This window comes from Oncorhynchus mykiss, chromosome 2, assembly GCF_013265735.2.
Source record: "Oncorhynchus mykiss isolate Arlee chromosome 2, USDA_OmykA_1.1, whole genome shotgun sequence".
Lineage (NCBI taxonomy): Eukaryota > Metazoa > Chordata > Actinopteri > Salmoniformes > Salmonidae > Oncorhynchus > Oncorhynchus mykiss.
Window position 1 is genome coordinate 58,356,767 of NC_048566.1, and position 14,411 is coordinate 58,371,177.

The window sequence follows — 14,411 nt, forward strand, 5'->3', positions numbered from 1 at the left end:
CTGCAAGATCACAGAGGGGGTTTCTGTTGTGCGCTTGTTTAGGGTTTTATTGGTAAAAACATACCAATAAATCAGGATATCAGTTGTAACCTAACGAGAGTGTGCTGTGTCATTACTCATGCACTGAACCCTTACAAGACAGAGTTGATCGGTGCTACGCAGTGCTGAGCCTCATGAAGCCTCCTCTGCCATGCTGTGGCTGCGTTTACGCTGCACTTCCCACAGAGGTGTATTGACACCACACACACACTCCTTAGGGATGACGACTAGGGCCCCACAATTTCTAGTGGAGTAATGGCCTCTCAGACACACGCACACTGCTCTCCCCTCCATAGGGGAGCCGCACTCTGCTACAGTCAGCACTCCTATAATGTAAAGTGGGTTGGCATAAATGAGGGGGGCACCTCCAAGATTAAGAATGCAGCATTAAGAGTGGCCCCGCTGATACAGAGAGTTTCTAATGGGCCTGGAAGTGAACCAAACTGAATGGGTGCCTAGTGCTGGTGGTGGGGTGGATGTCACAGTGGATGATGAATCAGCGTAATTCTGTTCTGCCGAGCTAAACCTAAAAGGAACTTGGATGGATGGACGACCATCTGCCTGATGGCTGCCTGGTGTACAATTCAGAGAGGAGAGTGCATGGTCAGAAAGGAATTGTGCAGCCAAGGAGGATGCCAAAGTAAAAATCACTGCACAATGAGTCTAAACCAAGCTACGTCACCGTAGCATACAGTAGAGACTCATATTTTGGTCAGATGGGGGAAAACAGCCTTGTAGTGTTTGCTAGTCACTGTTGTCACAGTACATTCATGTTCAGCAACTGCTACAATTGTCCTAGTCTGCAGCAGCAAGACCAGTGTGACAGTGCGGAGGACAGTGACACCCAGCATAGTATGTGCAGCACGGGATTATATGATATGCAGGGCACCCAACACCGTTTTCGGACAGCTTTTAAAAAAATAGTCATTTTAGCAGATGCTCTTATCCAGAGCGACTTACAGGGGAAATTATGGTTCCTTGCTCAAGAAAAAAAAAAAGATTTCTCAACTAGTCAGGGATTCGAACCAGAATCCTTTTTGGGAAACTCCACTCAAAAACAATATTTTAGTATTTGCTTCATTAGTACATTGTTTGATATAGTCCCAAAATGTTTTGACGCTAAATGCATCATATCGGCTGTATTTCTGTATTTTGAAAGTTATACATCTTGAAAACTTGATTGCTGACATGGAAAACATTGAGACAATATCAATCAATGGACTAATGAAACAAATGTCAATAGTTTTTGGGTGGAATTTCCCTTTAACTGCTATACCTCAGATATCAAGGAATCTAAACCTGGAATGACAATGCCGCAAATGGCAGAGATAGCTTGGTAAAATGTGCCTAAAGCCACTATTTCTATGGTAACAAGTCACACGTTTTAGCGCATACACTGTGTTGACGAGCTACATTGTTGATTTTTCAGCATCCCATGCGAATCTTGCCAGTCTAGACATTTTGTGAACCATTAGATTTGGTGATGGTTTGTTTCAATGTCACATTAAAGGACATTGTAGTGTTTTTATGTCTCTATTTTTTTACCCCAACCAGCGATTCACTTCCTCATCCTTGTTGTGCAGTACAGGAGCTCTGAGAAAGCTCCAAAAACACCCAAATAAGTCCTTTTAGAAACCGGAAAGCTCCTAGTATAGTGAGGTCTTTAGAATTTAAAACTGTTCATGGTGTGGAGAAATGCTGTATGGAAAAGATGACATGAACAACTTCTATTTTTAAAGATTTATTAGACAGACATATGGAGAGGGGAGACGGACACGTTCCTCTTAAGAGATTCGCAGAAAATCTACCACCAGAGGAGGGGTTGATTAGACTACACATTTGAAACATCTTAATCGCTTAAGGACACCATTGGCCAATTTTATGGCTCAAAGGCCCAGATACCAGTTACTAAGACCTGCTTTAGTGACTTATGGCCTTAATGAGGGTACCTAGAAGCCAACTGAATATAACGTTGCGGAAAAGTTTCGGAATGACAATTACATGTGTACAATATCTAAAGACCTGCATTACTATACTGAGAGCATTGTCATTTAAAAGACTACGTATTTGGAGCATTTCCTCATGTTTTCTTCAGAGCCCCCGTATTGCACAACGAGGATGAGGAAGTGAATCACTGTTTGGGGTCTCTCACAAACGTGAAATCGCAAACAAAAAAAAGTGTCTGGACCCTTCTATAACATACTATTTACATTCGAAATACAGATTTGTTTGTAAAAAATAATAATCTAACTTCTCCTTTAAAGGTAAGAGTCTGGCTGGTATCTGGTACCCCTAGAGCAGTGTTTCCCAACTCCTGTCCTGAAGTACCCCCAACAGCACACAATTTTGAACTTGATGGAAAAGCGGGCATAGCTCCATGCAACTTCTAGTGGTATTGCAAGCAAATATTGTTATTTTGGGGGAAATTGAGGCGTTTGATGCACAGGAATTCTAACAATGTAGGCGAACAAAAACAAAACGTTGGTCTAATGACAACACGGATGCATTTGCCGTTGGTATGAAGATCGCGTAGCAGCATGTTGCCTAATATATTTAATTTAACTTTCATTATATACACCTAAATCATATTGCAGGACATCGCTCCTTTTCTGACGACTGCTTTATTCCCGCTACGCAACAAATATTAGGCTACCGTTTATCCATTACTCATTCAAAAGTAAATAGACCGGTAGCCTATATGACAGTATGGGTAGGCCACAGTATTGCTTTGTGACAGGAGCGAGACACAATAGCCTATTCATCTCAGAGCCTATACCAAGGCAGGAGATTGTGTTTCTATCTTCTATTGATAAACAAAATATTCAACAACAATTAGTATCTTACATAGAAGTGTGGGCTGTAGCATTTACTTTTAAATTGTTTGAATGGACAATCAATCGTGCAGTACGCGTGGACAGTGTTTGGCACTCGCTATAGGAGGCATAGGTCACTGCAAAATATATATATTTAAAAAAAAAATAAAAAAAAACATTCTTCACGCACATCTACAGAATTGTGTCATACAGCAAATGTGGGAATTTTTGTTACCATAAAATGTGAATGGGGGGTGTTTTCCAAGTCAGGTTTTAGTGCTCGTTTACAAGCCCACAAATATAGTATGGTTTAACAATCACAACATGCGTATGTATATGTTGCGTGTGACAGTTTGATACATTTGTTGCGGAAATTCTAGAATCTCCACGTACCTCAGAACTAAGTAAGACATGTATGCACGGTTGATAAATGAGGCCCCTGGTTCAATTGTCAAGGGCTTGATGATTAGTTGACAAGTAGAATCAGTTGTGCTTGTTCGGGACCACAATAAAAATAATGTACTGCTGGGGGTACTTGAGGACTGGAGTTGGGAAACACTGCCCGAGAGAGTTCTCTGGTTCACCCAATATTCGATCATCAATACATATGTATTCAAATTCGTGCTGTAAAATAACTTCTAACAAGGCATTGCTTATAAGGTCACAACGCATACGGCCTATTTGAAACAAAAGTGCAAGCAGCTAGCAAAATTCAAACATCCTCTAAATGTTTTCTCTAAATGAATAAATAAACTAAACGTAACAGTTATTCATAATTTGGAGCAGCATACATTGTAAAACGTGCAAAGAGGAGTTCTAAAAATGTTGAACAGCATGTTAATTGCTAGGTTAACATCGCTCGATTGAAAAAGGAGAGCGGAAAAGAGCTACATTCAATACCGCTTTAGTATTTTCATGATTTCTTCTTCAGTATAGTGGATGTGGATAGTGAACCTCTCTGTAAGTGTACCATCAACAGTACTCTTTGACCTGTGAACTTGTGACCTCTAAAATGTGGCAGACAAACAAAAATGGCCCCAGAAAACAGATGTCTGAAAGACCTCAAAGTACATCAGAAAAAGGTAGGGCACAGGGGTAAGGATATGCCAGCAGTAGCCTTTGAAATGCAGTAGGACTGTTCCAGTGACTTTGATAGGGTAGGGCAGCAGTGGGGGGGGATCTATACTGCACACGGGTTGGGAAGGTCCTCAAACACAGGCTGCTCTTCGATCCCTCGCGCAAACAGCTTGATCAACTGGCAGTGCACTCTGGAAGAGCAGATGACAAAGAGATTGTTTTAAGCAAACAAAAGGCAGGAAATCAAATCAAATGTTGATTTTCTGCACTGCACTTTCAGAAGTGGGTTACAGTGCATTCGGAAAGTATTCAGACCCGTTCACTTTTTCCACATTTTGTTACGCTACAGCCTTATTCTAAAATGTATTAAATAGTTTCCCCCCCATATTAATCTACACACACTACCCCATAATGATAAAGCGAAAATGGCTATTTTCAGGTCTCTCCAGAGATGTTCGATCGGGTTCAAGTCCGGGCTCTGGCTGGGCCACTCAGGGACACCCAGACGCTTGTCCTGAGGAAACTCCTGCATTGTCTTGGCTGTGTGCTTAGGGTCGTTGTCCAAATGGAAGGTGAACCTTTACCCCAGTCTGAGCGCTCTGGAGCAGGTTTTCATCAAGGATCTTTCCCTCGATCCTGACTAGTCTCCCAGTCCCTGCCGCTGAAAGAAATCCCCACAACATGATTCTGCCACCACCATGCTTCACTGTAGGGAGGGTGGCAGGTTACTTACAGACTTGACGCTTGGCATTCAGGCCAAAGAGTTCAATCTTGGTTTCATCAGACCAGAGAATCTTGTTTCTCATGGTCTGAGTCCTTTAGGTGCCTTTCGGCAAACTCCAAGCAGGTTGTCATGTGCCTTTTACTGAGGAGTGGCTTCAGTCTGTCCACTCTACCATAAAGGCATGAATGGTGGAGTGCTGCAGAGATGGTTGTCCTACTGGAAGGTTCTCCCATCTCCACAGAGGAACTCTGGAGCTCTGTCAGTGACCATCAGGTTATTGGTCACCTCCCTGACCAAGGCCCTTCTCCCCCGATTGCTCAGTTTGGCTGGGTGGTTCCAAACTTCTTCCATTTAAGAATGGAGGTCACTGTGTTCTTGGGGACCTTCAATGATGCAGACATTTTTTGGTATCCTTCCCCCGACACAATACGGTCTCTGCGTTCTACGGACAATTCTTTCGACCTCATGGCTTGGTTTTTGCTCTGACATGCAATGTCAACTGTGGAACCTTATATAGACAGGTGTGTGCCTTTCCAAATAATTTCCAGTCAAATTAATTTACCGTAGGTGGACTCCAATCAAGTTGTATAAACATCTCAAGAATGACAAATGGACATTTTTGGTTCAGATTTTGTCATGACTTGTCATGAATTTGCAAACATTTCTAAAAACCTATTTTTGCTTTGTCATGATGGGTTATTGTGTCGATTAATATTTTAGAATAAGGCTGTAATGTAACAAAATGTGGAAAAAGTGAAGGGGTCTGAATACTTTCCGAATGCACTGTATATTTGCACAACAGTTTATAGGGAGTGGTTACTCACCCGACTTCAATGGCAGCATGAGGGAGGATCTCGCCGTCACAGTTCCAGCTGCTGTAGGCAGGGCTACAGCTGCAGGCCGGGTGGTCTCGGCAGATCTGGCTGAAGAGCTTCTTGCCATTCTCCCGCAGGTCCAACTCGGAGTCACTCTGGCAGTAGCGCGGGGTGAAGCGGAAGCGCCGCACACGGTGCACTTCTACAAAGGTCATGTCAAACTGAAGGGAAAAGAGACAGAAGTGAGAAAATCAACTCCCTGAAACAGGGAATTGAAGAGTTAACACATCTCATGCAAACACTCCTATGGACCCGGGTTGGAGTAGCCATAAAAAACATGACATCATTGCAGTAGCCCCACCCAGTGTGGTTACCTGGTCGTATTTGCTGGTGTGGCGTAGCAGGTGGCGCAGGAAGTTGAATCGAGAGCACTTGCGTACGAGGATGAGATCAGTGGTGCCGTCAGCGAGGTGGGCAGCGGGGGACAGGCCCTTGGGGCTACGGGGACAGGCACAGCTCATACTGGCCGCGTTGATGGCCAGGAACTTCCCTCTGATCACCCGCCACCCCCCTTTGTATTCTGGGAGCAGAAATAGAGGTTGGTGCTTTTGAAGTACATGTATTGTGGTTTTTGTAGAGACCCATGGTGTGTTGGCTTGAGGTCAGATGGGTGTTCAGGCAGAAACACTTACCACTGTCTGGAACATCTGGATCAGTCTCGCAAATCTCTGGGGCATCCTCGGAATACAGCTGTCCGTTGTGTTGGCATATGAAGCACCTGGAACTCAGGGATGGAGTGAGGCTAGTCAAATCTAGATGATATTTACAGAGACAAACATGTGGGTATAATACTAAACTACACAATTGGTTGTGGATATTATTGGACAGGTTGCATTTGTACAGTAGTACATACCCAGCTCTACACCTGGTCTTGTCTCGTGGAGTTCCCAATATGTCCGTTGCTGGTAGAAAAGACACAGTCCCTTCATAGTAGTGATGTGTGAGAAACGTCTTAAAACCTGCACAAACAATGGCATACAATATCATTAGCAACAGTATTAAAAGTTTCCTAAGTGTTAAAGCTACTCTTCTGACCTACCTGAAAAGTCGTATCTGGCTGGTCCCATCCATCGTTTCCTTTCGCTGTCTGCCAGCACGTCGCCATAGAAACCGTACCCAAGCAGGGACACAGAGTACCTCAGGAATGTGTTGTTGTGATGGACTGAGCACACGTCCATTGCCTGGGCATCTCCTGTGAAGAGATCACCCCCCACCCCCAAGTCTAGTATGAGTAATCCTCCACAGATGTGTGTAGTACAGTGTCCTACACAGGTGTGATGGATTTGTGTACTTTTACTATAAAACATACACACCAGTGGAGGCTGGTGGGTAGAGTTATAGGACCAGCTTATTGTAATGGCTGGAATGGAATAAATGGAACAAAGTCAAACATGTGGTTTCCATATTGTAAATGAGCCTGTCCTCCTATAGCTCCTCCCAACAGCCTCTACTGATACAACCCACCCACATGCGCTCAAACTCACATACATGCCTACACACACCTCCAGCAGTTTCCTCTCATCTCAAAACCATTGAATAAGTAGGTCACCTGCTGCCACTTGTTGGTCAGCTGAGTGTGTGGTAGGGTTAGCATAGAAGTAACAAATGTGACAAACATTTCTATGCACAATAGAGTCCTGGGGAATTACCTGGAACGGTGATAAAAGGTGGCTTATGCTACTTATCGGTGCATCGTAAGCATTTTAGTTCCACTTCCTTTAGAGTCACTTTTAAAGGCATTTTAATGGGAAGTGCTGCTAGTATTTCAATATGGACAACTGCACTCACCCACTATGATGTGTAAGGCCGAGGTCACAGGGTCGTTGATGCCTACAGTTGCATAGCAGATGCAGTCCGTTGAACCTGGATAACACAAACAAACAACGGAACCTTATGTTTCTGACTACACAGAAAAAAAGAAAGAGAACTCTGCGGTGTGTGAGCATGCAGGACAGAAAAGTGGAACGCGGAAATCAGCACACAGGTAAGATACTGTAGTGTACATAAAATGGAACTCATCGTTGACGTATTCGTTTGTAAACAGACAACACAGTCAGGTCAAAAACTGTGACACGATAAGATGCGACATCTTGTCAACATCAGTTATTGATAGCTTATGACGTGATCATTGCCAGGGCCGGTCCTGGCCGTTCTGCTGCCCTAGATGAGACAAAAATAATTGCTTCCCCTGCAAGAATAGTCCTAGTAAGCAAAATGACGTTAAAAATATGTCTAAAATACGTATTCTTCCAGACATGGAAGGTAGGTTCAAGTTAGATTCTGAATGAAAAGGTGAAATTTTTTATTTTCCAGACAATGAAATCAGGTTAATTTTCATTTCTGAATGAAATGTGAAAATGTGTAATTCATAGACGTCTATGTTTAGGCCAAAATCTGAACCAAAAATCAACGTCTATGGACGTGTAAATCAAGGCCGGTCGGGACTGAAAAAAAAAAAAAAAAAAAAAGAAGTCCAAAAGGTGTCAGCATCGTTCTGTGCTTACTGATGTATAGCCTACAACAGGGATGGGCAACTACAGTCCTCAGGGGCAGGAGTGGTGTCACTTTTTGCCCATCCCTAGTCAACACAGCTGGTGAAACTAATTGCATTCTAAACTGAAGATTATGATTAGTTGATTATTGGTGTCAGTTGTGTTATCTGGGGCAAAAGTATGACACAATCAGGCCCCAGAGGATTTGTTGCCCATCCCTGGCCTAGTGTCGCTTGAAATACAATTTACGTGGTAGGCCTACAGTTTGTAAAACACCGAAAGAAATAGAAGGCCGGACCACAAAAAAAAAACACTGGCGTCAGTCAGTGCTTACTGGGGCGTTGTCTACCATGTCAGCCCACAATGGAATGTCCATCCATGTGGTAAGCCTGTTATCTCCAGCCTGTAGGCTACAGAAAAAGCCACGTACTATATCCGCTACATAATTGATGTTATATCCTTTTTTTGACAGAATGTTGGTGGAGTGCCGCAGCAATGCATCTCTCCAACAGCACCCTGGCGAGGCAAGCTGGGAAAGGACAAGATAAATATTTTGCATCCCTGCCTTTGACAAAGCGGGCACTACTTATCATAGGGCAGCATCAGCACTCACCTAAAAAGCAAACATGCCACTGGTTGAGAGAAATTGTCATTTCTGGGCAAAATTCTGAGCGGTTTTATTTGTTGTTGTAGGTGCATCTTGGTCAGTTTGGCTCAGAAAATGTCACCCGTGTCAATCTGCCACCATAGGCAGCCGTCTAATGCTGCCTAATGAGCGGGCCGGCCCTGATCATTGCGGTGTCAAAATAGTGGTATGTGTGCGAGTGTGTATGCTCTAACCTGCGGGTATAATGCCGATGCGCAGAGTACAGGGTACCAGCTTCTCCTCCGGGCTGTTCTGGTCCACGCCGTTGTCCCTCTGGGTCCGGGAGACCAGGCCGTGAACCATTTCACTGAACATGCCGTCCCCGCCCACACACACCACTCTGCATAGAGGTTAAAGGTCAGGTCGCACACAGAGGTCAAAACAACAGCACTAATGTTTTTGTTTACTGTTTGAGAGGAAGAATATACTGGGCCTGGGGTGGTTTTTAGTTCAACTCTGAATATGACTGATGTTTGGGCTGAAAACCAGAATACAAAGAGGGGCTTCCCAAACAAGGACATTGAGAACCCCGCAAACATCTAGTTAGGGTTTTATTTAACATTAGGATGACCACATCCCAAAAACATTCAGCTAATGTTTTAGTTTATTTCAGAAAATGTTAAAACATTTAACATTTGCACAACATATGTAAAACCACCACAGAACGTTCCCTTTAATTAAGTTTCCAGGTAACGTACCAGGTAACAAAAGATTTCCTGGGAAAGTTCTTGCAACACCAGGCAAATATTTTTATACAAACATTGTATAATCAGCATCACAACTGGACAGTTTTTGTGTTATTATAACCTTTGGGGGCAACCTAATGTATGTTCTGGGAACATTCACAGAACCAAATTTTGGTTTGCTGGGAAATGTCTCAATCCATGACTCACCCATCATATTTCTTCAACTCAGCCTCTGTCCTCAGGTGGTCCCTGGCATGATTGGCATGCTCTGTAACTATGACAACCAATGACAAGGAAAGCGTTAGACATCTCAGCATGCTTTACATTTTTCATTCAAGTGCTTCCTGTAGATAGGATACACTTGAAAAGTTAGGATTTTAAATTAATATATTGAACAGGTTTACAATCGACTAGATGATATCACTTGACGGTTTCATAATTTGCACTATAATCTGCAATATTTTGGATTGTGGGAGTAATCCTTCACTAGCTTGGAGCAATATATTGAATAAGCATTTTCCATAAATAATTCTAGCCACAAAGCAGCAATTTACCTTCTCTAACCATTATAACAATGTGTAGCTAAAGGAATAGTTTGTTTTCATGATTTCGTACCCATTTTAGATTTATATATATTTTTTAAATGCTCAACTATCAATATCTTGATATCAACCCAAGCTTCTATATTGTTGAAAATACAATTGGTCATAATTTGTGACAATGAAATTATGATGTCCACAATGGTTCTCCAGTCTGAGAAGTAAAACGAATGTAAAGTAATCCAGTATTCATTGACCATCATCCTATCCATTAAGGGACATGGCTGATGGATGGCGGCCGTAAATTATGTCACAATCATGTGCGGCTTGAGAGAGCTTTTGCCCATTTGCCTACAGTGAGAAATGTGACTTGGCCCATAAAGACTCCATCTTTTATTAAAGCATGTTTAATGTTGTTGGCAGGAACTCACCAATCACGTGCGTGGAGATGGAGGCAAGGGTGAAGAGAGGGGCGACTTTCTGCTCGTAAATACGCTCGCCTTGCTGCTTGCCCCCATAGGGGTTGATGTACACCAGCAAATGCTTGGGTCTGCTGGCTGAAAAAAGTCAAGCGAAAGATGTTACTGGGTTTTCCAGAGAGAAGGGCATAACAGTACCGACTGAGGCCCATACTCATTTCTGAGTTAGCCTCGCAACTAGACTTCACAAAGCATATTCAGTGACCGTAACAGTGTACACTGAATAGAGTCAGTAATAAAATCAGCCATACTCAGTGCTGTCAGCTGCTCTCTGATGGTCTGGACCCACTGCTGACACAGCGCCCCCTCTAGGCAGTGAAAGGTGACGTCACTACACCGCCAGCGGTGCTGCCACGCTCTCTCCACGTAGGACACTGTGGCAGGGGGACACAAAGGCAGTGACGGGAGAGAGGCTTAACAGAATATAGGATTTACTATGCAGTGTCATCTACCATATCGAATCCAATATCTGTAGATTGCTCAAGATCGTCAACATTCTTACCTGTGAATGCATATGGATAGGCCTCGGTCGATTTCTGAGGCATTTTCTGCCACCTGCCGTCATCTTTCGTCCCGCTGTCCACGTCGAGCTCCCTGACTGCTAGGATCTCAGACACTGACACACCGTGACTGGTACCTGTTGAACACACACCAAATCAATCCGTCACAATGTGGTAGGAACCAGTGATATACCCTTTATAAATGTAATTCTTAGAGAAAGGGAAAAGCACACAGATAACTGTGTGCCAGGATAATCTATTTAAGCCTTTTTTTTACCATCCCAGCCAAACAAACTGGCCAGGCTGTAACAATTACAGCTTGGATAGCTCTATTCTAATACAGTTTAATGGGTTGAAATGGGAGCTTTAATGGACTAATTAACAGTTTGATTTCAACATTAGGGTGGAGCTAGAGTTGGGCCGAGAAGGCAGGGAGTGGAAGAGCCATTAGTCTTGTATGTCTGACGACCATCATAGGAAACACTATTGATGGATAATAACACAGCAGATGAGATTATTTGAAGGCAGATTAGATCTTTCCCTATAGTCCAAACAATACCATAGTTAGCACAATGCCTACATTAATGGTGCCTCTTATTACCAGTTTATGGCCCTTTCCTGCATCATCATTATCATGATCCGAGTCTGCATTCATTTGACTTTGTGCCCACTGCCCAGCTCAGTTCTAGAACAGTATAGGAAATCAGAAACATTAATGACCTCTGAGTGACTTCTATGTTCATTAATGCACTCCATAAAATGGCCTGTTTGTGGCACAACGGAGGCCATAAGAGTTCCATTATAATAAAAATACAGTTCATTTATGCCTGCATACCACAACCCAACTAGCTGAAATCGAATGCCGTTTGTGTGCTGAATGAAGTCACTTTTCAGCTATCACGACCTGTTTATGACATGCCACTACGATGTCATTGTCATTTAGTCTTTGATGAAAGTCTCCCATTGCCAGAAGTGACAAAAAAAACATTGGCTGAGTAGTGTAAATAAGAGGCCCCTACAGGAGAGGGATGGTGCAGTGACTTGGTTCAACAGGCCGCGAGGCACTATCCGTGTACCTTTACACACAAACCTGAGGACACGGATTATGTGACAAGAGGCACGGAGGGAGAGGGGGTTTTGGAGAGGTTGTAGTGTGAGGAAGAATTAAACACACATGAGTATGGCGAGACTTCAAAAATCCTGAAGCCAATGTCATACAACATTCATGGAAGAGATACGTGCACAGGTGTCAAGTTAGGATTCAGGCCAGGGTGCTAAGGCACAGACCGAAGCGACAGGGCATGACTCAAGTCACTTTTTATGTGTATGGGTTTTTCTTGGCACAAACTCAAGGTCACGAGCATAAAACTGATCTGGTTAATGATTACCTCAAAGAGAGACTCAGTTGATGGTGCTAATCCTGACAATGTCTCCCAGGACCTAACTGAGAAACACAGCGCAGAGGGATGGGCAACGAAAACAACAAGCTCGGAAACAGTCACCAGAAAGCAATTAAAATTAGGAAATCTGGGAATGGTAATTCAACTTTTGGACTTCTTGAAGAATATAATGTATAAATGACTAACGAATTTAGTTCAACTTTTTGTAAGCAAATTGTAAACAAACTGTATAGCTTCAAAACATGGTTTAAACTATACTTTTGATCTCATGGGTGGTCGGTCTTTGCATCCATAACTCCAGCCCCAACCCTCAGCTGTTTTCCAAAACAGTGTTAATGAAAATGAAACAATAGGAACCATTTCTGTCTGGGCCTAGACACACAGCAGTGCATGTATGTATGAATCACTGGGATGATGCCCATTCAATTACATAACTTATCCACTGAGGGTGCAAAAGCCTCAGTGAAATCTCACACTGTTGCACAATGGGATGAAAATGCTACACAGTAGCAGGAGGCAAGAGCAATACAATTGTGGAATGACATGATAAATATCAGTTTATATTAGCACGAGAGAGACAGAGCTCTAATAAGAACAAAGGATAATTCCCTCTAAAAATTTTACTGCTGTGGTTCACGGGCCATGAGGGTGCCAGTAACGTAATGCCGGAGAGACACTAAGTATCACATTGGTCACGTTGCAATGCACAGCCTATTCACATTTAATGATGAAGCAAAGTGGCAACAGGACACAGGAGTGTCATTGTTCTGTTTGCTACAGGTTGTTAACAACAGATGGCTCTCCTACCCCGGTGGAGGTACGGAGAGCCCAAATGAAAACCATACATCCACTGTGATGAGTCAGCAAATTGTAGGTGTTAGTTAAACACACAAGACAGAAAGCACCTGATCATTTTTATGTCATGAGCATTAAAACACATAGACTTTACACCCCCCCCCCCCCCCCCCCCCCCCTAAGCAATTAGGTCAGAGAACATTTTATGTTCACAAGGTTCCCCCTTTTTCAAACAAACGTGTTGCAGAGAACATGGTTCATCACGCCACTTTTCTTTAGATATTGTACCAACACATCTCCCTAGGACTTCCTTGACCACACGTTTTGTACATTCTTATCAAGGTTGTGAACGTACTGAGGCATTTATGATGTGGGTGTGTGATTCCCTGTGGGAACATCACTGTTGACTGAGGGCAAGACATAACAGCACACTCCACTACAGCTAGGACCACTAGTCACCACGACACAAGCAGCTAACTGTATTTGATGTAGGCCTACATAGGCTAAATAGGAAGTAAGGGACCTTTTTGCAATGACTTTGAAGTCATACTCGTCAAGCTGAACTTCAAAATCCAGCCTGAATCAGGAGACCTCTAATCATAGCAAATGTTTTTAATTTCATCTCGCCAACTTCTCTGTCTTCTAAATCTGATCTGATCTAGTGGAACCCCATCAAACACAGCTGGCAAAAGTACTTCAAACTACTCACTCTAGCGAACACATGTCACCCAATTCTTTGACCACATTGTGGTAAGTGCTCCTACCTGACTCTCCTTTGTCTCTGCGCAGAAACTTAGGAAAACAGAAACCTGTAAGGGGAACAGTGTTATTGTGGTTGGTTGCACCAAGATGAGCAAATGCTTGATATTTAAAATTTTCCAGCCTGGAATAGGGATTGTTTTTTTTTGCAAAATAAAACTTTCAGAACATCCTGCATTGGCTTGCTTTACAATTCAGCCAGGGGAGTTCAAAGTTAAGTAAGCGTTTTTTCCTCAGTAAACCACAACAATGGCACCACAATGAATTAATTGAAGGTCAAGATGCAGCAGATTTTGTTACTGAAGTCAGTAGTGGGTTCCAGGTATAGAGCCAGCATTTGATTAAGCAATCTCTACTCCAAGATAAGGTCTTGTGTCATTCGATCCCTTTCAGCTAGAGAATGGAAAAAAAATAATCCTATGAGAAATGCGTAGAAATGCATTTACCCTTTAGGCCTTTTGTGAAAAAAAGTTATTTTTATCAAAGACTTCATTCCCCTTCATCTGGAAAGATGATCATTTCAATAACGCCCCTTGTGATTGCTCATTTTCAGGCGTTATGTCCTTGAAACATCCAGATATCTCTGA

General features: G+C 42.9%; 1 protein-coding gene across 3 annotated transcripts in view; it reads right to left on the minus strand.

The window, feature by feature from the left end:
* Positions 1-1,021: 1,021 nt before the first annotated feature.
* The window catches only part of LOC110492691 (ceramide kinase), a 31,514-nt gene continuing 18,124 nt past the window's right edge, over positions 1,022-14,411 (minus strand). The window contains exons 2-14 of one of the 3 annotated variants that reach the window (XM_036951892.1): positions 13,830-13,874; positions 10,873-11,007; positions 10,622-10,744; positions 10,323-10,448; positions 9,560-9,626; positions 8,861-9,006; positions 7,317-7,391; positions 6,568-6,720; positions 6,382-6,487; positions 6,161-6,246; positions 5,843-6,048; positions 5,478-5,689; positions 1,022-4,120 (exon numbers count right to left, since the gene is read on the minus strand). In XM_036951892.1, the coding sequence (XP_036807787.1) occupies positions 4,033-4,120; positions 5,478-5,689; positions 5,843-6,048; positions 6,161-6,246; positions 6,382-6,487; positions 6,568-6,720; positions 7,317-7,391; positions 8,861-9,006; positions 9,560-9,626; positions 10,323-10,448; positions 10,622-10,744; positions 10,873-11,007; positions 13,830-13,874 (1,568 nt within the window). In that variant the 3' untranslated portion in view covers positions 1,022-4,032. Of the gene's footprint in view, positions 4,121-5,477; positions 5,690-5,842; positions 6,049-6,160; positions 6,488-6,567; positions 6,721-7,316; positions 7,392-8,860; positions 9,007-9,559; positions 9,627-10,322; positions 10,449-10,621; positions 10,745-10,872; positions 11,008-13,829; positions 13,875-14,411 lie in introns of all 3 variants that reach the window. The other 2 variants (XM_036951888.1, XM_036951890.1) reach the window with 2 other exon arrangements.